General features: G+C 39.0%; 1 protein-coding gene across 1 annotated transcript in view; it reads right to left on the bottom strand.

Moving 5' to 3' along the window:
• LOC123769066 (protein turtle) overlaps nucleotides 1-26,587 on the bottom strand; it is a 153,686-nt gene that overhangs the window by 36,505 nt on the left and 90,594 nt on the right. The window contains exon 2 of the mRNA XM_069309182.1: nucleotides 172-298. Within this exon, the coding sequence (XP_069165283.1) occupies nucleotides 172-298 (127 nt within the window). The remainder of the gene's footprint in view (nucleotides 1-171; nucleotides 299-26,587) is intronic.

Raw genomic sequence — 26,587 nt, 5'->3', positions numbered from 1 at the left:
AATTCACTCACCCAAAATACTGAACCAGTTACTCACTTCTTCCATTGTATCCGTCAGTACCATTGTATCAATATGCACAATTATACCAGCCGGTACCATTATACCCACCTGTGCAACTGCACCACCCTGTACCACTGTACCAGCCTGCACCACCTTGTACCACCCTCTCACCTGTACACGGGTCTGCCCGTGGCGCCGTTGTACACCAGGACGAGTATTGGAGTGTCACCGAACTGCGTTATGTCGCAGGGAAGCCTGGCTCTGCCCCCTACCAGCGTCACCACCTCCGTCACGCGACCTGCAACAAGACCACATCCATGTGTCACCACACGTATGCATCACATGTTTCATATACAGCTACGTCATCATCATCAACTGCTTGTGGCCTATGTATCGCGAGGTATGTGTATCATATTGACCAGACCACACACTAGAAGGTGAAGGGACGACGACGTTTCGGTCCGTCCAGCACAATCGACTTGAGATTGGCCCAGGACGGACCGAAACGTCGTCGTCCCTTCACCTTCTAGTGTGTGGTCTGATCAACATACTTTTGCCACGTTATTGTGACTCATCGCCTGCATGTGTATCATATGTATTCTTTGCAACAACATCATCACCACCTGCCTGGAGTCTATGTGTCACGTGATGCGTGTATCACGTGCTTAATGAGCTATCTGTCCTGAGTCACGTGTTGTGCTTTAGGTATAATGGCAGACACATTTCTTTGAATAGTCTGAACTAATGCATGTCTCTAAGTCAAAAGAATAGAGGTTCACGGGGAACAAAGGAAAGGTAGATGCGGAACAAACGACAGGAAGATGGAGAATAAAGAGGTGGTAGATGTGGAGCAAAGAGGATGTCGATGATGAACAAAGGGAACATTACTAAAAAAAAGAACTAGCGTGCAGGTAGCTGAGATTAAGAATTTAGAAAAGTTGTTAAGGTTTAACAATTAGAGGAGCAGTTAAAGTTTAACAATCACGGGGGGAATTAATGTTTAACAACTAGAAGAGGTAGTTAAAATGTAATGATCATGGACGGTGGTTAAGAGGAAGCCAAAGGGGTGGTATTCGAGAGGTAACAAAACGGAAGTAGTTAACGCAGGAACAGCGATAGTGTATTGACAACAAAGAAGAGGAGGGGGATACAGAGGCCCTTTGTTTCATGATTCAAAAGGGGCTCTGCGGACCTAGAGGCAGGACAGGTAAATAATTACACATTACCTGACTGAGAGGAAGGCCAGGAAGGGGATGGCATATTGCAATCATCCAGTGGAGAGACAGCAGGAAACAGGTCGAGCAAGATAGACCAAAGCTAAGTGATCACTCAAAAAAATAAAATGAGGAATAGAAAGTGTATATGTCTCATTTTTCAATATAAAGTCAATACTTGTATCAACTCCAACATACTGTTACTAAAACCATCCGAATGAAACCAAATCATACCAAAGAAAATTAAAATAGGATTCAGTATTTGCAGGTTCGGATATAACCTATTGTTCTCTAAGGCTCTTGCTATCTCTTATGACCATTTCCTAAGATTGTTGGCAACGCTTAAACATTATCGTACTCCATGACGTCATGGTTTTTTCTGCCTCCCAGATAGGATATTTTTGCCATAAATTGTGAGATTCGTGGAAGAATCTAGTCCCTTGGGGGTGGAATAAATTTGGTCTATTGTGGTGGAATAAATCTGTTCACTTGTGGTGGATGGGATTTAGTTCCAGATGGTTGATGAGATCTACTCCTTTGTGTGAATGGCATTTGTTTCCAGTAGGTAAATTATATTCATATGTACCACTTTATCTTGATCGAGTTCTTTTGTCATCTTAGTCATAATAATATTTTGTTAAACTTGGAGTAAAACTGCTTTCTAATATGCTGTTGTTACCGAAAATATTAATAAAAACAATTCTTGGCGTCACAATACTATCTTGAAAAGCGTCACAAGACTATTATGGAAGGCGTCACAAGACAATCTTGGAAGGAGTAAAAATACTCACTCAAAAGATGTCAAAATAATAATCTTAAAAGGCGTCACAAAGTCATCTTGGAAAGAATAACGATACCATCATGGAAGGCGACACGGTACCAATGAGATCGTCTGTAGGAAAACTAGTCTCTGGGAGTTATGGGGGTCTTAGCAAACTATTTGTACTAGTATTCTCTCAAACACCTCCCGAATCAGTTAATCTTTATTTCAGAGCCATTTAATTTTACTGGCTTTTACTGGTTTTATATATATATATATATATATATATATATATATATATATATATATATATATATATATATATATATATATATATATATATATATATATATATATATATATATATATTACAACAATTCAATTATGTCATTTATGTATGTAATGTGAACATATTGAATTTTAAGTACTTCTCTGCCAATAACCATGCAAATTGAAATTCACCAAGGCAGGCACAGATCACTTTGATTTTCTAGGAGCAATATAGACTGTGTCACGATCAGACCCTGCAGCCGAATGGAAGGTTTTCCTATCCTGCCACCTGGTGCAGGTTCCTTTATAACAATTGTATATAGACGCTTTGTTCATTTAGATGTTACTGATGGAATAAATGTTAGAAAATATTGTATTTATTATATGAAGTCTTTATGAGACACTACAGTGTGTAATACCTATTCGAAAACTGGTTATGTTATTATACAGACAAACAAGACTCCTGCCTTCCAACTTTTCGATACCCGTCATTTATGTGAAAATACAGGAAAATTTCCTTTCGATAGCTGGCTCCTGGTTACGTTACTGCCTGCCTCTGTTCGACGGTTAGAAACGATTAGCTGTCGCTTGATTAGTTGACACTTGACAACTTTGAACCTAACTAGCACCTGAAATGCGCTCAGCCATAAAATTGGGCGACTGAGTGTGGATTTCCTATTGTCACTGTTGATGAAGTGGGCCAGAATACGTAACGAAATTGGCCTGGTGACTTCTGCGAATATTTAAAATTGAACTTTTTGCTCTACATAATTTCCAAAAAGTGGGAGAGAACTCTTTCTACTGTGTCATGTTAATGAACACCGTCCCAGCACAGGCGCTTCATTATTTAATCCAAAGCAAAATACAGTTCTTAAATTATATAACAGCGGCAAGCGTGTCCCCATGGGAAGTGGAACTGAAGCTTCAATCATTAAAACATCAGCCATTGGAGGAGGATTTATTCACATTAGACTTCAGTTGATATCAGCGAGGCTGAAAGGTCAAAACAATTTTCCGCAATTAAGAGATGGTGTATTATCAGACACATCTGGGCCTTGTTACGAAGATATCCCCGTCTGTGCCTTTTTATTATTTCTTTTTCGGAGAGGTGAGAGAAAAATCAAGTTGTATTTCCTGGAATTTATGAGTGAGGTAAATGAGCGTTGGTTGCATAGATAATAGGGATTTCGATTATACTAATACATTTACAGCTTTTAAGAATATTTGTCGCCAGTAGGCCAACCACACACAAACGAACACCCACAAGAGGCCCGGAGCTCGCGTTGGAAGAATTATGATTATAGAACAGCATGAAGATTAGATATCAGATCATGTTAGGAACTACGACATCCTTTAGGTGATGTCTTGGTTAATCCCTTAGGTGGAGTCTTGGTTAATTTGTAAGGTCTGCCGCTTGGTCCGAGACGGTCATCAGGTTCAGCCAATTAACACATCTTTAATTTATTTCACCTTTACAAACAGTAGACGGCTGGAACAGGTTAAGTGAGAAGGTGGTGGAGGCCAAAACCATCGGTAATTTAAAGGCGTTATATGATAAAGAGTGCTGGGTAGAAGGGACACAACGAACTAAAGTGAGAAAGAAAGTGGGCACAGTGGTTCTGCATTAATTTTCTTAAATCATTGGCAGTAATCACCCAAAAGACACTAAAAACGCCATGTTAGCTGGTGTATCTTGAAATAATGGATCGCAGAAAGTGGAAAAGTTGTTAAAAGTAATCTCTTAGCATTATGAACAACCTGGGTGAGACCCTCTTTTGAATATGCAGCGCTGGCATGAAACGTCTACCGGGAAATCCTCGTATAAATTTTTTACCAAAATATAAGTGATAACGAAATATATGATTTTCAGGGAAATATGCAAAGGTGAAAGCACAACAAATGAATTTATTCTTCAGTTTTATTCTTAACAAGGAAAGCAAAAAAGCTTTTAAACTACGTTTAGTTGTGTGTAATGAGCCATTAAGCTACTCACTCGCCTCAAAGTGTCTTTGTATACTCACATTACTATTATAAATATTATTTGTTACTATTGATCGTCATTACCACTAATACCACATATCCACTCTTGAAATGTGCTTCTCGTATTAAATATATCACAATCTACAACCAGTTAATTTTAAGCTGACTGTTATTCGTGATCAGAGTGGCCCATGTCTTTGATCTAGTCTGGAGAGCTGGAGTACAACCAGCCTTTAAAGCCTGGTCCTTTTTAGCAAATTTCAGACTTGACTGCACTTCATTAAAGTTCTATGAGAAGCCAAAACTCTGCTCCACCCTCTTAATTTCTACCTCCCCGCCGACACACACACACACACACACACACACACTACACACACACACCGCCAATAAGAGAGAGAGAGAGAGAGAGAGAGAGAGAGAGAGAGAGAGAGAGAGAGAGAGAGAGAGAGAGAGAGAGAGAGAGAGAGAGAGAGAGAGAGAGAGAGAGAGACAGACAGAGAGACAGAGAGAGAGAGAGAGAGAGAGAGAGAGAGAGAGAGAGAGAGAGAGAGAGAGAGAGAGAGAGAGAGAGAGAGAGAGAGAGAGAGAGAGAGAGAGAGAGAGAGAGAGAGAGAGAGAGAGAGAGAGAGAGAGGGTGAGAGAGAGAGAGAGAGAGAGAGAGAGAGAGAGAGAGAGAGAGAGAGAGAGAGAGAGAGAGAGAGAGAGAGAGAGAGAGAGAGAGAGACAGAGAGAGAGACAGAGAGAGAGAGAGAGAGAGGGTGAGAGAGGGAGAGAGAGAAAGAAAGAGAGAGAGAGAGAGAGAGAGAGAGAGAGAGAGAGAGAGAGAGAGAGAGAGAGAGAGAGAGAGAGAGAGAGAGAGAGAGAGAGAGAGAGAGAGAGAGAGAGAGAGAGAGAGAGAGAGAGAGAGCCATACAGGGAATACCAATTCTGCTTAATTAACTCTCCTGGTGTCCGGATGGAACACGACCATCTACCTTCCGTAACTTTCAAGCTACGCCTTGGCCTGTCGTAATATATATGCAAGACAGACAAGGTCGCCTCACTGGTTATTCGTACACGCTAATTCTCCTTCCTCTCTCTCTCTCTCTCTCCCACTCTTCCTCTAAACATAAAATTTACCTCACGTACGCTCCATTTTTTGGGCTTAGAGAACTCTGAATGGCGGTCATCAGTCTTTCATAAACTTTAAAATGCCAACATACGCCCATTCACCCCCCACCACCACCCCCGCTTTTAATCTCCAACCCCCCAAACCCCCACATCATCTTCAGACTCCATATTATATCCCTTCTGAAACCCTCTCTCACTCCCCACAACCACCACCAAAAACACATCCCAAGACCTTACTATCTCTACCTTGTAACCCTGTTCCTCTCCCTCCCACACACCCCACCTCCCCTTTCACGAGGCAAAACAACTTTAAAAAACTTCTCTATTCGCTTTAGTTTACTGTCTCTGCTTCTATCATCCAGGCTTAACTTTTGCCTCATCTCTAACTCCCCCGTTATATGACACTTTCCAATCATCTTCAACTTCACCGTTATATGCAACATCACCGTTATCTGGAACCTTACCGTTATCTGCAACTTGTCTCTTAATACCTTTTTGCTTCCATCGTAACATTAATAACAATGGATTCATTATACATTATTATTATTATTATTATTGTGACTAATATAAATATAATATAAATAAAATTATTGCTATCAATATTTGTAATATTGTCATTGATATTATGTATATTTAACAGTAATTAATTGACACCAGACCTGTATTGAGGCAGTTAATATTTAGTAGCTGTTAATACCAGCAGCAGTTCCTATTAGATGTTAGTCTTTACCACTAGCAATTAATTGCCCTCAGTATTAAGAGTTCTGTAAATGTTTTACTTATTACTTTCATACACTTCGTATAATGAAAGAGATGGTTCGTTAGCATAACAACCATTCGTTACCAGCGAAGAGTGCTCGCTCTTTCTCTCCTTTTACCCTCTAATGTCTTTCCCATCCCCTCTCTCTTCGTCATCACACGCGTCACCTCTCCCCTTTTTCAATCTTCCATGCCAATTATAGGTCTTCTTACTCTCCCCTTTGTGTTGTCTTATGCTTGGCTATACCTGATTTCTGATCCTATCTCTTTCTCTGCCATCTGCCGTACTTTTATATTCAATAAATTAGGGACTCAAAAGATGGTAGCCATGAGAGAGAGAGAGAGAGAGAGAGAGAGAGAGAGAGAGAGAGAGAGAGAGAGAGAGAGAGAGAGAGAGAGAGAGAGAGAGAGAGAGAGAGAGAGAGAGAGAGAGAGAGAGAGAGAGAGAGAGAGAGAGAGAGAGAGAGAGAGAAACAGAAAAAAGATGGAGCAAGATTTAATTTTAATATTTTTAAGTAAATAAATATTTTGAAACAAGTTACGGAGAGATACGGAAAGAGAGAGAACAGGGAAAAACAAGAAACATGTAAAACAAATTAACGAGAGATACACACTTTGGAAAGATTTACCCTACAGAGCACTACAACGTTGTCATTACAAGGGAACCAAACACAGTCTCTCTCCTCTTAAAAAAATTTAATAATATTATCCATCTCATTATCGCAGGAACCAAACACCAACTCGAAACCAGCTCGTTAATCGTGTGTATTATATAATACACTGCAATAATACAAGAATATTGTAGCACAGTGGGTAGCTGAGCACTCTCGTTAACTTTGTGTAAATATATCTAAAATGTTACATAATTATGGATCGTTAAACAGCCTCGTTAACCTCACGTATGATATTCAAAAGCATTACGTTATAATTTGTTGTTAAACAACTTCGCTAACCACGTTCATGACCACCAAAATTATTATAACAGTTCGCTAAGCAGCTTCGCTAACCTTTTATTTTTTGGTTGCCAGAAGCATAAAAGCATAACGGGGCGTTACTATGGATTTCTTTCATTAGTTAGAACCTAATATTTCTAATGAATTAGGTATTCCAGTAAAAAAACGAAGATGGACATTCTGATCTTAAAGCAAATATTGAAAGGAGAAACGTTTCGACGCATTTATTTATAAAGCAATTATAACACAACTGAGAAAAAGAAGAAAAAGAAGAAGAAGAAGAAGAAGAAGAAAAAAAAGAAAAAGAAGTAGAAGAAAATTAGGAAAAACAAGATTAATAGATGAAGAGCAACATACATAATTGAGATTAGAGACCTACAAGCAACATTCTTACACCTCCAAAGTGACCTAATTTCACATTGACACCCCAATATATTATCTATTCTTCATCCAATCCTAAATTCCTCCTTCACTTCATCAACGTCTGTTAGAGGAGACTATGATATAGGCTAATCGACAACATTGACAACGACAGGACGGAACCAATGCAGAGTATTATCCATCCTAAAGGTCAAATGCCACTCACCTCAGGCCTCGTGTACAGCCAGGTCGACATTTGAAACCCTATGCAGAATTTCACTAACCAGTGGCAACACTCTCCAAATCCACATTACAAGGTAGAACGAACAATACGACTGAAAATTACTCTATTGTGGAAGGCTATGGTGGAAGGCTGCATTGGGAATAGCATCTAGGAGGGCACTAGACATGATGACTCGTTGAAGATTGGAGTGCTTACCACCGTCCATCTCGTGAGTTCAGACAATGTCCAGCTCATTATCAAGAGGGTGACTGTGTCATTAGTTTCCTCTTTAGTATTTAATCTGTTGGCTCACATACACAGTGTTAACTCATTTGTTTAACCAATCAGTTCCCCCTCGCGTTTCTCAATATCATCTCACTTACACCTCATTTTCCAATGGAGCTCTCAAGGTCGTCTCCGCCTTGCATCCATTCATCTATAGCGTTATATATATACAACAAATATTTAGTATTATTGTTGCTTTAAAGTGGATAGAAAGGGTTAAGCTGGAAGTGAATTCATGTTAGCCATATTCTTAGCCCTTGAAAATGGCTATTCGATTCAAATAACTTATGGTGCAATTTACAGGCCACCAACTAAGTATCCCGAAATATATAATAAAATATTGAATGACACAGTTTAAATTTGCAATGAAATTGAAGCTACTGTTACCTGTCGTTTTAATCATGCAACATGAAAATGAGGGAAGTTACTTCCTACTGACTGATGAAAGTTGATACACGATCATGTTAGAAAGTGTATTTCGTCTATTGGAGCGCATTGTGGATTAAGTTTCCATTCATAGGAGAGGAAAACGTCGTCAATTCTTAATTTACTGATTTGTGGGTTGAATGACTTATATATATAATTTGATTTACACTAGAACAGGTTATACAGAGAATCATGTACAATGTTAATATGATCATAAAGGGAGAAACTACAAGTTGGAAGTAAACTCCTAGTTGGAAGTAGGCTTTTCGTTCGGAATCAACTATTAGTTGGGAGTAAACTGCTAATTGGGAGTGAAATTCTAACAGGGAGTAAAATTCTAACAGGGAGTAAACACCAAGTTAGTTTAACACACCATGAGAACATATAAAGATAGGAGTAAACTACAGGAGTAAACTCCGATAGTAAACTCCGATAGTAAACTCCAATACTAAACCCCACTAGCTAACTCCAATAGTAAACGCCAATAATAAACTCCCCACTAACTCCAATAATAAACTCCAAGAGTAAACTCCAATAATAAACTCCAAGAGTAAACTCCAATAATAAACTCCAAGAGTAAACTCCAGGAGTAAATTCCAAGAATGACCTCCAGGATGAGAGTAAGAATGACAATAACTCTTGCATGGCCTCCATCAAACAAGAACGTAGACTCGTGCGTGGTGAAGGGTGCTCTAAAAATGAAAATTTTAACGTCTCGTGAGGGGGAGTCTCTTTGTACCAACAATATATTTCAAAACACTATCTTGGGATATGTATAGGTTACAGCCTTCCTGTATTTTTACCATTTTAACTAACATGCCCTGCAATGAGAAATCTCTGTCATTCTTTGAAGACAAAATGACACATTGGTCATTTTGGTTAGCACATGACACATTCTGGACAGTGATACATTGCTCACTATACATTATTATTCATTATATATTGCTCAACAACACTGACCAACCTCTCCAACAACATTGTCCAATCTCTCCAACAGCAACACTGACGATCCAAGCCAAACACTAACATATGCAAGCTGTGAAAGAGGCAGGGTGGAGGTTTCCTGCTCCGGGATTGGAAGGATGATGGGCCTTCCTCTAAAGTTTCCAAAGAAACTTCTTAACGGCCGAGTTTCCAAGAAACTTTATATATGCAAAGTATTTCATATCGATAAGAAAAATGGATTGTCAACGTTATTAAAATATTATCAAAGACCAAACGACAGATTACTTAGAGGAAGGTTTAGAAGGATAATGTTAAAGGGGACAAATAGGCCATTTTCTATTATTTTTTTATATGTGATGAAAATTAAAAGTCATAAAATTATTTTATATTGTTGATAGAAAAAAAATTATTAATTAATCACGGTATTTTGATGGCGTCTTGCTTGAAGTCAGTGATATGCACAGACATGAAACACAAGCAAGAACATGAAATGAAGCAAATGTAAGGACACTAAATGAAACCAGCACAATCAAGGACACTAAATGAAACATATACAAACAAGGACACAGAATGAAAAATCAGGGGCACGAAATGAAACAAACATAAGCCATCTGTTTCACGGAATGAAACAGATGCAAGACACGGAATGAAACCGACGGAAGCGGGGACACAGAATGAAAGAAACGAAAGCAAGAACACAGAATGAAAGAGACGTAAGCAAGTACACTGAATGATGCAAGCAAAGTTACAATAGCCTGGATATAGAGCCTCACAGAATATTAATTTTTATTGACATTTTAATTATCTATCAAAATCTATCCATCAAAGAAACTCATCCTCACTCTCTGCCCAGTTTTTGAAGCTTAGAATTATTGAATATTGTATTTAGCGACGAATTCCGTAGTAAGAACAATGCGAAACTAATTTAAAAGATTTTAACTTGTGCACGCTTTCGATGAATTAATTCAAATACCTAAAAACTATTAAGGACTTGACATCTTGATTTCGCAAAATGCTAACAGTTTTGCCTCGATAAGCATAACGAGTAATAATAGATTCTCAACTATCCCGAATTTGTTTAATTGACTGAAGTTACTTTTTCTTTGATCGAATGAAAAGTTATTAAGAATAATTTATTATTTGTGCTTGCAAATAAACTGGGCAAGAAGTGTTCTTTAAACGAGCGTCTACAAGTCTACATTGCGGCCACCTGTGTACAGGCTAGGCTCGTCTCATACCCTAAAAACACATTCATCAATTTTAGTGTACTTTACCAATGATAAGATACCCAAATTTATATTTTATCGAAGGAAATATTATATACTAGAATGTGTTGAATAACTAGGCCAAACTTAGACTAGGTTAGGTAGATTGTATCAACAGTTAATGTATTTCCACTACGTGGGTGAAGCATTAATAGAGGTGCGATTCGAGCAGAGGACGTGAACGAGGCACTGCTCGAGAAACATACATAGGCCATCAGTTATGAGTCGTATGTCGAGTGTTTTTTAATTCATAAACAAAGAATTTGGTAGCTGAATTAACAAGAATTTGACCTTTATTGATGAAGACGGGTTGCCGGGGAATGTCTCAAAGGAGTTATTAACACTCGGGATCCTCTTCTTTTCCTCGAAAGATCTACAGAAATCCATTTAAGGTACGCTACAGATCTCATCGAGGCAACATACGTTTACAAACTGCCCTGTCGTGCTGCTTCCCGCTGTAACCTGACAAGTGAGGAGTGAACTGAGGATTGGAAGAGACAGGCAGTCCTTGGGACGCCACGCCCCGCCTCACCCAGCCACTCCCCTCCATGTCCAGACCCCTCCCCGCCTAACCCTTTCACCCCCCAAAGGAATATTTCAAGGCGTCAACACTTTATGACCCCGGACTCCCGTGATTTATCATGAGGTGCGGGCAGCGTCTTTGGCCTCCGAGAGGAAGGCTTTCTGCGCGTGTTATCGTGAAATCAAGACTTTTCTAGGCCATGTGTGTAACATTTGTTGTCTATCAGACGTTTAGATTGATGGCGCTTAGAGAACAGTCGATGATATCAAGAGTCCAGACGATGGTTTCTTGGGTATATCCTGAGACCAAGAGGGTGTTTAAGAACCTAGGCTGTATATCTAGAGACCAAGATAATGCTTAACGACGAAGGGTTATACAGACCAAGAGGGCATTTACAAGGGTGTGTTTAGAGGCCAATACGGAGTTTGTAGACCGGCTTTTGGTGTCTAAAGACAAGTCAATGTCTCCTGGGTAGTATTTTAGCTTCGTAGTTTTAAATGTTTATCGAAGGGTTAAGGCAAATTAAAAATAATTCGGGAATTATACCAAAAGCATTTGCTAGCAACAAATGATGGGAGTCTTATGGTGTGAGGGGAAGTGTTGTTGTTTGAGGGAAACCTTGTATTGTGAGGGGAGCTTTGTATTGTAAGGAAAGCCATGTACTGTGAAGGAACCTTGTCTTGTGAGGGGGATGCCTTGTATTATAAGGGGAATCTTGTCGTGTGAGGAAAGGCTTTTCTGTGTGAGGAAACCTTGTTGTGTGAGGGAGAGCTTCATATATGAGGGAAGCCTCGTCGTATAAAGGAAGCTATGAACTCGTAGAGTGAGATGGTATAAGGGGAACCACACCAAGACGACTGCAGAACGAGAGCTGCCTCATAGAACCCTTGATTCATCGCCAATAAAGAACTTACCCATCGTCTGTTGTATGTTGACTGAAACATTTACTCTCATCAGCCAGTTGCAACGAATATGTATTTTTTTAGTAATGTTTAATTAAAAAAATCGTAACTTTACGATTGTTGTTAAATGTGTTAAATGTTTTAGTTATTTAATTTGATATCACGGAAAAATATACATTTTTACTGAAATAGTCGCAAAGACATAGTGGAAACAAATGCAGATCAACAGACATGGATTAACAGAAAATGAAATAAACGTACAGAGAGGGAGAGAGAAAAGGAGAGAGAGGGAGTGAGAAAAGGAGAGAGAGGGAGTGAGAGAGAGAGAAAGAGAGAGAGAGAGAGAGAGAGAGAGAGAGAGAGAGAGAGAGAGAGAGAGAGAGAGAGAGAGAGAGAGAGAGAGAGAGAGAGAGAGAGAGAGAGAGAGAGAGAGAGAGAGAGAGAGAGGGAGAGAGAGAGAGAGAGAGAGAGAGCAGTGGGGCTAGTTAACGCAGACGCATCTGTAATGTCTGGTCACAGGCTAATGTCCCCAACCCCGGAGGCGATCAGACCAAAACTAACTTTGCAGAGGAGCTTGAAGGGATGCATTAGTTACAAGTTGAAGTTAAATTAGGTTCTCAGGGACGCAGTTGGCTTCAAGTCCTTGAAAACTTCCCTTCTCAACGTACGAGCTTGGTGTTTGGAATGTTTTATGTATGGAAATGGCATGTGTGTGTGTGTTCCCTAACAATAAGAATAATAATAGAAAAAAAAACATGCTCGTTCTGGCAGCCCAAATTATCTGGGTTTGATTTTTATAACCGCACAGCCATCAACGACGCGATCTTCACTACACGGCGAAAGCCTCACCACAAAAGCGTCACTACACATACACTTCACTTCACACAAGACACACAACACACACACATTCTTCATTGCAAAAACTTAACCACACACCCTTAACCACACAAACAAAAAACTTAACCACACACACACTCGTAGTATGAGAACGCTATGTACAAGTTTCTCTACACACATACTTAACTACATAAAAGTTGCACATCATGCACGGTTTTTACACGCAAGCTTCACTACACACGACCGTCACTATTTCAGTGTTATGGAACAGTCATCACCATTCGTGAATATCTGCCCTGTGATTAGTTTTATAGAGCGCCCTCCCGAGGAACACATTAGGTCAGCTGGTCTGATTTGCTGTTAGTGTTTAGGGAGGAGTTTCCAGGAAGTACATAAACACCTAACAGAAAACAAATGTTGATAACTAATCTAGTCATCATCATATGTGGATAATCCTAATCTAGTAACAGAGGGATCACATAACTCGATGCTTATGTATACAGAGTACATGTAAGTCCAAAACATCTTCACAACAGAAACTTACTAAGATAACACCTACTGAAAAGCATGTTATCGTCTCCTTACTTACTGGATATAATAATAATTGACTCAGGCTTTAGTGACTTTAGTTATTCTTTTAATACAATTCAAGTAAAACCTGTTAATAAATAGCCAGTCTCTCTGTTAACGTCTCGACAAACTACATGTTTAGGAAACATAGAGTTAAAAGGTGGTTACCTTAACAATCGTTATCTTCAATTGCCTTAAGTAATCTTAGGTAGCCACTAGGCCAGAATTTATATATGCTTGCAATCTTCGCAATCTTTGTAAATATTACAAATATAATCGTGTTAATATATAATATTCTTTGAACGTAACAGCCTAGCAGATGATAATTAACTCGTAACAATCACAACATACAATCTCGGGCTCTGACTCAAACTATGAAGAACTCCACTTACGCGTCATATTCTTACACACTGTACGTTATGAGGTCTTCCTGCACTTCACGAGCCCGTGAGTGCACTTCTGTGTGCACTCGTTGCACGAGTCACGATCAACAACCGGGAGAACAGTCATGTACAGTAAGGATCTTCACTTCTACTGGACCCCGCGAGACCTCTATTGGATTACTCAATGGTCTAAGGAGACCCCCAAGAGCGTGAAATGGACCCCAAAATGTCTAGTGAACCCCACGAAAAGTCTAGTGGACCCTACAAGGGTCTAGTGAATCCTGTGACATCTAGTGGACCCCATAAGGGACTAGTGAACCCCATAAGGGACTAGTGGACCCCTGTAGGAGGTCAAGGGGACCCCCACAAAGGTTTAGTGAACCCGGAAGGGGGTCTGGTGGTGTTAATGAATAAAAATTACTGAATAGTAAATGCATTAAATCACCATAATAATTATAGATTAAATCACGGCGAAAATACAATATGTCACTGTAACTCTACTGAATTAAACTACTGTAACAATAATGAACGTAATCACAGCACCCTCACTGCAGGAAATCAGTGTCGCGTTGATATTTATATTCCTAATAATAATAACGCATTATATGTTACCATTATGTTATATTAAATTACCATATCACTAATGGATTAAAAAGTTATAATTAACTTTATCATTAGAGTGGAGTTAAAAGATGAATATATAAGCCTTCGAATTATATTACCTCGCAATTATAAAGGCCTTAGGTTTGATAAAATATTTACAACATATATTTCACTAGTGTTAAATATCCCTTTATATAAACACGCAAATTTATCTGACAATTAAACGAATAGGGACACTTATAGATTGATAGACTAACACTTGCATACTCTAAGATACATTCATTCACATCAATTCAAGGGCAGAAAAAGAATGAGAGAGAGAGAGAGAGAGAGAGAGAGAGAGAGAGAGAGAGAGAGAGAGAGAGAGAGAGAGAGAGAGAGAGAGAGAGAGAGAGAGAGAGAGAGAGAGTGAGAGAGAGACAGAGAGAGAGAGAAAGAGAGAAGGGGGAGAGAGAAAGGGAGAGAAAGAGAGTAAAGAGACAGGGAGAGATAGAGTAACAAAGAGAGGGAGAGAGATACTGACAGAGAGAGATATATAGACAGAAACCGAGACGGAGTGAGAGGAGCCAATATGTAATTACATCCCACAGTGGCACTTGTCATGTCAATATTAATCTAAAGCAATCAACATGGGTTCCAATTTCAGTTGATCAAGAAGTGCAGAGTTGGAACCTAGGAGAGAGAACACGACACGTGGCAATGTTTATGTAAAAGATAATTATATAATTAGGATCGTTAGTTACATCTAATACAACTGCAACTACAACTTCTATTTAATCATTATATTATATATATATATATATATATATATATATATATATATATATATATATATATATATATATATATATATATCTATATATATATATTTATATATATATATATATTTATATATATATATATATATATATATATATATATATATATTTATATATATATTTATATATATATATATATATATATATATATATATATATATATATATATATATATATGTGTGTGTGTGTGTGTGTGTGTGTGTGTGTGTGTGTGTGTGTGTGTGTGTGTGTGTGTGTGTGTGTGTGTGTGTGTGTGTGTGTGTGTGTGTGTGTGTTTGTGTGTGTGTGTGTAAATCACGAAAATAAACCCGTGATTAAAAATGTGACAGTGTCAGACCACGGAGGAAAAATTGAAACAGGAATTTCCTTAAGTACTTTCGTATATTAATACACCTTCAGAAGGAGTGATTTTACAGGTCAAGTATTGGACATAAATAGGCAGGAGAGAATGGTGGAGTGAGGGGAGGTACAATAACAAATGAATGGGAATTAGGTGGACACAAATATGAGCCGCACAAGAAATGCTGAAGGCTTATTGGCCCATACGACGCAGCTCCTATCCTTACCCTCCAACAGGCCCACACATGGATTATAATAACATAAGATAGTAAATTTTTACAATGAATTAGTGAGACAAATGTGTTCCAAATATCCTACTCAAATCGCCCATTAATTGATCTATCAAAAATGGATCTAAGTTAAATAAACCACTGCTAATGTTCAAATTACTTTCTTTTGCAATCTGTATAAAAGCATATATATATTCATATATATATATATATATATATATATATATATATATATATATATATATATATATATATATATATTTTTCCATACTTGCGTATCCACCCTGGCAACGACATACATCACCCTCTCTGCCGGCACGGCAGGAGCCGCAGCGACACACAGAGAAAAACAAAAGTCAGTCAAGTACAGGCAATTAGATCAAAGGTACAATTTCGTTCCAATAGGGTCTGAGACCCTAGGCCCATGGGGTGAGAGTGCAAGAAGGTTTCTTAAGGATCTTGGTTCCAAGCTCATTGACACCACAAGAGACCCTAGAGCAGCAAGTTTTCTCTTTCAGCGCCTCAGTGTCGCGATCCAGAGGGGAAATGCCCGCTGCATCCTCGGTTCCTGCCCGGCGTCGGAGGAGTTCGAGGAAATCTACAGCCTCTAGGAAGCGAACTTTTTCTTGTGTCCTCTTAATGTTCATTTTTTGTATAAAATCAGATATGTAACTGTATAACCTTGCATAATAAAGTGTACATCATAATAAAAAAAAAAAAGGGGGTGGTAGGAGAAGTGAACACTCTTTCGTATTCAGAGTTAAATGTCAAGTTTTTCCCTGAGTGCTCTGTGTTCCCTTCTCTGAGGCTGTGGGTCCCTATAATTACACCAGTGGTGGTACCCCCCTATATATATATATATATATATATATATATATATATATATATATTCATATATGTATGTAAATTCACAGTTTCACATTCACTTGGGCCCAGGTGAATTGAGCGCTCTGGCTGTTATTTTTCCAATTTCACTGTGGTCATTCTGCATAACTGAAAGCAAAATTTCTCAAGATATATATATTGTATTTGATACCGATGTTGTACTTAATAATCTGTCTGTAATTATTAATAACAACAACAAATGCATTCCACTAATAAAAACAACAACACACACAACCTACGTTTTCTGACAAAAACAGCAAACGTTACAAAAAAACTAGAACCATTAATAAAAACACATTGACACGACATAGTAACATAAACTTTTTGGCAAGACAAAAATCAACAACAGCATCACTAACTACAAAAAGTACCCAACACCAAAAACAAAAGCCTTATGATGCACTCAATCGTAACCAACTTGAATGCATCAATTATTTTATATTTCCCAGTCAATATTTCCGTCATTTTCTATTATCTTGCAGCAACAATTACATCAGGATGAAGAGGTAGAATAAGTATGCACTTACCAATATCTTGCACCTTAGGTTTCCATCTGCCTCTATCACTCATATATTCACCTTGCTAACAATTTACCTATTAACGTACCATTCTATTTACTCACCTACATAGTACCTTCCAGCCACCCCCGCAAAAAGTTCAAATCCAAAACAATACCCATTTCCCATCCTCCCAAATTATCGTCAGCTTTCCTACCCACTGAATTACCTTCCTCCCTCCCTTTACACCCATCATCCTCCCTCATGGTGCGTATTTACCCTCGACAAACAGGAGCCAGCTCCAACAGGGAAGCGCCAGTGTTCTCATATTTGTCCCGTCTGGGTTTTTATACACTGGATGTTGAAAAGTAGGACAGACGGCCACTGTACAGCTCTGTGTCTCGCCAACTGGTCATTAGTGTGGGAGGAGTACAGACTCTTTTTGGGTTGCTGGTCTCTGGAGTGTGTCAACGTGTTCAGTTATATCCTTGAAAATCAGTTATTGTGTTTCATCAATACGTATATATGGTGAACACTGAAACAATAATGTCGTTTCATAGTTCTCTCTATTTCTCTCTCTCTCTCAGAAACAGAGAGTATGTCTGTGAATGAAAAAGACTCTTGCAGTTTGCGACATAATTATCCATATATTGCTGTCCTCAGGAGGTAAAGATGCTTGCAACATAAGAATTAGGATAACAACGTGTGAGGGTTACAAACTGTGTTAATCTTTTGAAATTGTTTATTATTTTATCTTGAATACTCTCGATTTTGTGGTCAGGCCGGCTCGGGTTGCTGGTCATCGCGTGCTCCAATTATTGGTTTTATTCCGTTAGGTTTTGTAATGGTTGAGTGGTGGTGGCAGCGAGCTGTGATGTGGGTGGTGGTGGTGGTGGTGGGGATGATAGTACTGGTAGTGGTGGTGAGGGAACATGATGATGGTGGTTTGTGGTGCTTGCCAAACAGTTTTTACTTAACAATGTGCGCTGCGTAGCGAGGTACAGATTCTAATCTTTTTTCCTAGCCTTGTTTATACCTACTGCATTTGATCTTTTTGCAGAATGTTGGAATAATGAAAGTTGTTGAATGGAGGTGGTTTCCATGGCCTCGTCATTCAATGCAACAACCTGATCTCCGGTTAGGTTCGTCCAACCGGCGGTCGACCCCAAAGACACATTCATAAATTTCACCGTTCTGTGTATTTAAAAATCCTGCCTTTTTTATTTGCATAAGTTATTATTATTACATACTAGAATGTATTGAATAATTAGAATTAATGTAGGTTAGGATAGATGTTTATGCTCTTTTCGTAATATTTGGTATTTGCAGTATATTGACGAAGCATTTAGAGAGGTGCGATTCGAGCAGAGGATCTGAACGAAGCACTACTCGAGAAAAGTACATACGTCAACACTTGGGAGTTGTGTGTAAAGTGTTTTTCAATCATGAACAGAGGGCTTGGCGGGTGAATTAACGAGCATTTTGCCTTTGTGGATGAGGACGGGTTGAATATTCATGTTGCTCAACCGTTCAGGGTACGACACTCATCACTTTTTCGACTCATTTGCAGTGCTCATTGCTTGTCATTTTTAGGATTTTGTTCTTTCTGCCTCTTTCCTGCATTGCCAAGTGCTTACCTTGGTTTTCCGACCACTTCTTTTTTATATGTATTAAGTGCTCAGTATCATCTGTATAATTCTTATCTTCTCTATTTCTCTCTCCCTTTGCACTTCTGTTGTCCTCAAGTCCATAATCTCTTGCCTTCCTGAAGTTGTGATGACAAGTTATTGTGGATGTTGTAGTTAGAGGGCTGTTGATGGCTGTTGCTGTCAAAGGGGCTGGTGGTGGCTGGTGGTTGATGTTGTTGTCAGCGGGCGTGTGTGGTAGTTGTGGCTGTTGATGGGGAGATGGTGGTGGCAAGTGGTGGTAGGTGTTTTCGACAAGAGGGGGGCTATCATTGGAAAATGGTGGTAGCTGTTGTTGTCATGAGGCTTTGGAGGCAAGTGGTAGTGGTTGTTGTTGTCAGGGGGGCTGGTGGTGGCAAGTGGTAGTGGTTGTTGCTGTCAGGGAGCTGGTGCTGGTGGTGAGGCGTGAAGCCGAAAGGTGACGTGGTGAGTTGTGGTGAGTGGTATGGTTGTAAGCAGCGAGTGGTAGTGGTGGTGGTATGTGGGAGTAAGGGGTCGGTAGTAGGAGATGGTGAAAGGTTGTAGTTATGTGTACTGGTGAGAGGTTGGGTGAGAGATGGCAGTGGTTGTGGTAGTGACGGTGTTGGGTAATTTTGGTGAGTAATGGTACTGGTAAGGGAGGGTGCTGGTGGTGGCAACCTGCAGTGTAGGCGGCAAAGCTGGTGGTAGTAGTGGTGGTGAGGCAGGAAAATAGTGGTAGTTATATCAGTCAGTGACGCCATTAGCTCCAAAAGTAAACATTAATCTTGTTTCTCCGGGACCAACGCAAGTATTTTTTTTTTTTTGCAAGATAGATGAAAGGGTAGGAAACAAAAAAATAAGGGACTTTATTTGGCATTTCCTTCGTATAACCCGACTTCTAATTTCCTCCTCTTGGTTGTGCAACAGTAAAACAAATGCCAACATCAGTTTCCATCCGGATACCACGAACACTGAATGATGCTTGATCATTTATATTAAACCAACTGCAGATCGCTTGCAACGATCGTGCTCTCGGCAATGGAGGTTCACTAGAGGAAAGCGGAAGGTGCTTAGGGAGATTGAGTCTTGTGGAAGAAACTTGTGGGATCTGCAGTTAACTTGAGGGATTTAGATGGTGTAGGGAAAACGCGGTTGGAGTTTACGGAATGAGTGATCTGTGGGATGTGAAGGGAGATGGAGGAGTGTGTAGGACATAGGATAGATGTCCGAGGAAGAGCGTTGAATTCCGTCTCTTTCTCTTGAAACATTTTGAAAATTTTCAAGTACTGGTTGCCCAGATACACATTAATCCACGGTGATTTGATTCCAGTCGTAGAAACCCACACTCGCTGGGTCCAGTCCCAGGAACTCACAATCACTATAACGTATATTCATTGGAATTCACAATCTCAGGAACCCTGAATCCCTTGTACCTACACGCACTGGAACCCATAATCTCAGAAATCTACAAGGACATTTTCGTCACTGGAGAAGTTTGTATCTACAGGGTTTTAGATTGTCTATGGAGAGAATGCAAGCCCCTGTTTCCACGCTAAGTAAAATATTTAACGTATTATATTAGAGTAAGAAAGAAAGGGCAAATGCTAAAGCTAAAGACAGTGGCGCTGGTGCTTGAGTAGCAGTTTAAAAGCGTGAATTCGGTCATCCAGGAAGACATGTTCTTCCGTTACCTTCTCATAGTGTTCCACGCATCACGGAAACAACGGAGGCAAAACACACACACACTGTCCAGTGCTGTCCAGTCAGTCACCAGCCAGGGGGCAGGTGGCTGACTGGATAGCACGCTGGACGCGTGATCCTGTGGTCGCGGGTTCGATTCCTGGCGCCGGCGAGAAACAATGTGGCAGAGCGTACCTTGTCCGTACGCTCGTTGAATTCCGTCAGAGCCCGTACCTTGTCAAGCACTAGACGAAGCTGGAAAAAGTTCAGAGGTATGCCACTAGACTAGTCCCGTAACTAAGAGGCATGAGTTACGAGGAAAGGCGGCGGGAAATGCACCTTACGACACTGGAAGACAGAAGAGTGAAGGGAGACATGATCACTTCCTACAAAATCCTCAAGGGAATTGACAGGGTAGACAAGGATAAACTATTAAACACTGGTGATACACGAACAAGGGGACACAGGTGGAAACTAAGTTCCCAAATGAGCCACAGGGACGTTAAAAAGAACTTTTTCAGTGTCAGAGTAGTTAACAGGTGGAATGCATTAGGCAGCGATATGGTGGAGGCTGACTCCATCCACAGTTTCAAATGTAGATATGATAGAGCCCAATAGGCTCAGGAATCTGTACACCAGTTGATTGACACTTGAGAGGCGGGACCAAAGAGCCAGAGCTCAACCCCTGCAAGCACAAATAGGTGTGTACAAATAGGAGAGTACACACATACACACACACATCCTTCTCTCCGAGACACCCCATGATCAACTTTGGTAAAAGTCAACATCCCATCTGAAGGTCGAGAAGGTTAACTCCAAGAAGGTCAGGCACCTCAGCCCCTACACTCTTAACGTCACGAGGGCGAGGGTCGGCACAAGCATCGATCTCGGGCTCTGAGGCGTTACAGACATGCGACTAATTGCCACTTCGTCGTGAGCTCGTCGGGAGAGGCAGTGAGGTGGTTTCTTCAATCTGAAAAACTGTCTACGAAATCGTTAGTGGTTTATGTGTCAGAATGTTTGTTTCCTCTGTGTTTATAGTGGTGTTTGTTTACATGTGTGTGAGTATTTGTGTGTTTGTAATTATATGTACTATGTATAAATTACATATACTATATGTAGTATATGTAATTTATTTAGGTGTACGTATTTGTAAGTACATATAACTATATGCACGTTTTTGTTAGTACACATAAGTATACGAGTTTATGAAAGTGCTTGCAAAGTGTATATAAATGTTTGTGTGTATATATATATATATATATATATATATATATATATATATATATATATATATATATATATATATATATATATATATATATATATATATATGTAATATATAATGTTGTGCACTCTATTATACACGGTTACAAAGTTAAGTTTCTTATCTGCTTGGATAAAAAAATGGATATTAAGAGGAATTTAAGGGAAGTTTGTTTCCTATAGGCTATATAAATGTGTGTGTGTTTGTGTGACTGTTTCTATATGGCGGATCCTGGAATACTATTTCTACCAGGCAGATCATTTACCTTTTATTCCTGAGACTGCTTTCATGATGGGAAGCAATTTTTGACTTCACCCCCTCTGATGCTTTTCTGTATCCTACCTTTTTTCAATTTCACTGAATAAATTTGAAAATGTAAACTTGAGTTAGCTGTTCGCAGGATGGAAGCGAAACTTTTGCATTTTCCCTGAAAGTCCAGACGGCATTTTCATTGAATTTCCAATGAGGTCAATATGCATGACCCGAAACTGATCATGTAGTTGCATAATTCTACTATTGCACATGCTGAAAAGACGATCTGAGAGGTAGATAGGTAGAGATGGATAGAAGGAGAGAGGCGAAGAGACGGTGGAGACCAAACGCTTACGGTTAGTCTCGCAACTTTCCATGTTGATTTGTGATTGTATGAGGTCTGACATAGAGGGTTTGGGGGTCGATCCATTACGCTCCACCTTAAGTAGGATTAGTTCCTGTTATGAGAACCAACAACTCCTATAACGTCTGAAATGCGGGTGTGGTTTTTCAGCAGATTTTCAGATGTTCATCAGACTGAACATGACCACTACGTTGTTAGAACGTTGCATCAAAGTAACAATAGTATTGTTACTGCATTATTGTTATTGTTCTGCATACATTTTATAATTGTAGAGCATATATTTTGCATTTTTGCAGGCTCTGAGCAGAGAGAGAGAGAGAGAGCGAGAGAGAGAAAGAGAGAGAGAGAAAGAGATAGAGAGAGAGAGAGAGACTCACATAGACAGAACTTTAACCCCCGCTAGCACAGACAGAGAAGAGAAGAGACAGAGAATAATACAATAAGTTTTCATGAATTAATGTTTTTTCGACTACCTAACCTACCTAACCTAATATATATATATATATATATATATATATATATATATATATATATATATATATATATATATATATATATATATATATATATATATATGTGTGTGTGTGTAAACTCATGCAATTTAAGTAAAATCTCAGGAAGCAGAAGGTATAAATATGAGAACACATTAAATATATCACTAAATTAACACCACCAGTATGTTATTTTTTTACGATGTGCCAGAAATAACGCTCAAGTGAAACGCTTAATTCTAAGAAAACTATAATAAACAGTATTCTAAAAATGTTTTAACACCATTCAATAAATTTATACTTTAGGAATGGCAAAATTTTATACTTTTAACAAAAGAATTATGACGGAAATATTTATTAATATATCATAGGTCAAATAATATTTTTTGTTTACTTATTAAAAGGCGGTTGTTTAAATAGGTGGACAATTTAAAAAATTGTTAGGAAAATCCAAGGAAATTCGGCCAAGTCAAACCATTTGTTTTCACTACTCAAACCATGTCATCCTGACAGGGTAGACCGCGGTGTCTTTAAAGGTCATACCAATATGTTCCTGTCACGTAAAATAAAATGTTCTGACAGGTTAAGCCAAATGGGTTTCGACAATTCAATACGAAAACCTTTCCTAAAGAGTGACCGTGATCACTAAACCAAGTCGTTAGTATCATGGTTCAATTGCAAACGAAACAATACCAATCTTTAAGCCTTTTGTCACTTAAAGGATCGTAGCATATACTGATGAGGTAAGTACATGGTATAAGGAAATTAAAGGCTACCTACTCCAAAAGCACTCATATTGCAATAGGAATCACATATGCTTACAAGGTGATTGGTGGAAAGCAATCAATAGCGTTTGAACCTAATATTACCGTGTAATTATAATCGCGAATCAATATGTTTGCATCACATGTATATTATTGTCCCTCAGGTCGTATTAATATCCCTTTAAAGCCCTCGGGAGTCTTTGTTAATGTAAAGGTTAGATCTTATTACCAGCCTAAAGTCTTCGGAATAATAGCGCTCAGGTTTCTAGTATCATAATGGTGTTTACATCTTTGATATGTCATCCATAGAGATATGTTGATTAATCCTTGTCGATAAAGCTATGTTGATAAGGCCATAATGATGATAAAACCACACTGATAAAGCTATGTTGATAAAGCCAGTATTACCAAAAGCTCCGTTGCGTCAGGATTCGTGTTAAACATGAGGTAAACAAAGGGAGAAATTGTGGTATTAGCCGGCTAAAGTGATAACGAGGTAATACTGGCCCGAGTGTATACAATAGTGGGCAGCTGATTATCAGCCGACTATCTTTTTATACATTAGTGCACAATGGGGAGAAGGCATCTATCTATACACCTGGTGTATAGATAGATGCTGCTGGTAAAAGACAAACAGTTGGGATATTGATTTAACGGGGAATCTGACAGATGAAACTGAATTTGTCTCAATAGTAAAGAAAATTGTGATTGAAAATGTCTTTTAAATTTACGACCTCGAGATCGAGTTACAATTAAATTTACAATGGAATTTGCCTTTAAATAGAAGAATAAATTGGATGAATGCATTACGCCAATAGACGAAATTAGTTTCTTTATTTCTATTTTAAAATTCTTTACTTTATTTTATATATTCTTTATTTTATTTTAAGATGGATAGGGATGGCTGGAAGGAAGGGGAAAAAGAGAGGGAATAAAGGGAGAGAGAGAGAGAAAGAGAGAGAGAGAGAGAGAGAGAGAGAGAGAGAGAGAGAGAGAGAGAGAGAGAGAGAGAGAGAGAGAGAGAGAGAGAGAGAGAGAGAGAGAGAGAGAGAGAGAGACAGAGGGAGGAAGGAATGAAGGAAGAAAAGAAGGAAGCAGACATGGAGGATTTGCAGTGATCGAAAAAATTATAAAAATAAAGCCACTGGACACGTCCAACTTTGGACAACGACGTTGGATGATATTAATTAAAACACGGAACGTTTGGTGGCAGCTTAAGGCACTAATTATATCACAGAGAATGTGGCGGCTTGTGAAGGCGGGATGTGGGCGTGTGGATATGTTAACATTGAAACGTGAGGGCATGGATGGTTTGGGCCTGAAGGCTAGTTGGCTTGTTGCCCTGTTGGTGTCGGGTCGTTAGGGCCTGGAGGTGTGTGTGTGTGTGTGTGTGTGTGTGTGTGTGTGTGTGTGTGTGTGTGTGTGTGTGTGTGTGTGTGTGTGTGTGAGTGATAGAGGCGTGGGGGGTATATGTTGTAGGGTGTGCAGGGTTTTGGAACATGGAGGGGTGTAGGCGTCAGTCATCAGTAATGTGGTGCATGTAAGCCTGTGTGAATGGGGTGTGGGAGTGTAGGAGTGTGTTGGCGTGGGGGGAATAGAGGCACGTGGGGAGTGTGAGGGTGTGGGGGGTAGTATAGAGGCGTTGCCGAGTAATGGAACGTCTGGAGTTTGAACATTATAACTTCAGGCCGAGCTGTAATAACGATGATGAGATATTCCTAAGAACACGGATAAATTGCGGTAACATAAGCGAGAGAAAGACGAAGGAAAGAGAGGGAAACAAATTGCAGATAAAGAGATGGAAAGAATAATGCAAAACCAACTATAATTAAAATCAATTATTAAAAAAAATGAATATAAATCACATGAGAAATACACAAAACACTGTATCATACTCGTTATGGCAACGCGAGCAAAACCACCACACCTCAGAAAATATTTACCGTGATTAATGTCTAAAGACATTTAAACATTTATATATAGTATGCCAAACTATAACAGACCAACAATAAACATTCTCTAGTACTAGCTTCAGCAGAAAGCCATTGACAGAGTGATATATTGAAGCACTTGGCTTGTAGTAATCAGAACAACCAGAGCATAGTACCGTATTTATCAATATGAACAGACAGGCAGGAACACCCTAGCATACCTCCGCCAGGACAGGCAAAACGAGGGGTCATTGACGGAAACTATAAGCAAAGACGAGTCTCAGAGAGGTCAGAAACAATTGCTTCAGTGTTAGAATAGTCAATAAGTGGATAGCGTAAGATTAGGAAATGACTGAAACTCAGTATAAATATAATTCGTAAGTAGAGTAGAGTAGAGTTCGTGGAGATCAAAACGAGCAAAGGTACAGTGGAGTATTTTACAAATAACGGTACAGAAGAACACATATGTAGATGATGAGTGACAATAACGAGGCTGAAGATATGATGACCAAACCACACATTAGAAAGTGGAGAAACGACGACGTTTCGGTCATTTCACAACCTGATGACACAGAGAACACGGTAATGATCACGATTATAGTGCTATAATCTAAGCTGGTAATAATAAAAATCTTAATGAAACTCGGATATTAAATCTCAATAAGCTAAGAAAAAATAAAATAATTTCGGCTTCTGTTTAAAAAATATTTCAGCTACAGTGTACGTTACTTTACTGTAATATTACTTTAGAAACACAATCATAAGTAAAAATTTTAATGAAAAGATAACTAATAAAGTGTATTTTAATTAAAAATATTAATTCATGTGTTTTTATTAATTTTGTTTTCATTTAAATTTTTACATGTGATCAGGTTAATAAAATAATATTGTTTATATACACGTGTACTAGGAGTAGTCACCGGCGTTGCCCGGGGTAATCTGTCTCTCTCACTACCATATTCCACTCTTTTTCTCCTCTCCCTACGTCCCCTCTTTACCACTCTGCGTCTTCCCTGTCTCCTTTTCAGTCCTCCTCTTCTCCCTCTCTATATCTT

Source organism: Procambarus clarkii, chromosome 64 (assembly GCF_040958095.1).
Source record: "Procambarus clarkii isolate CNS0578487 chromosome 64, FALCON_Pclarkii_2.0, whole genome shotgun sequence".
In the NCBI taxonomy this organism is placed as follows: Eukaryota; Metazoa; Arthropoda; class Malacostraca; order Decapoda; family Cambaridae; genus Procambarus; species Procambarus clarkii.
The sequence above is the reverse complement of the archived record's forward strand: the minus strand, read 5'-3'. Positions and strand labels throughout refer to the sequence as shown.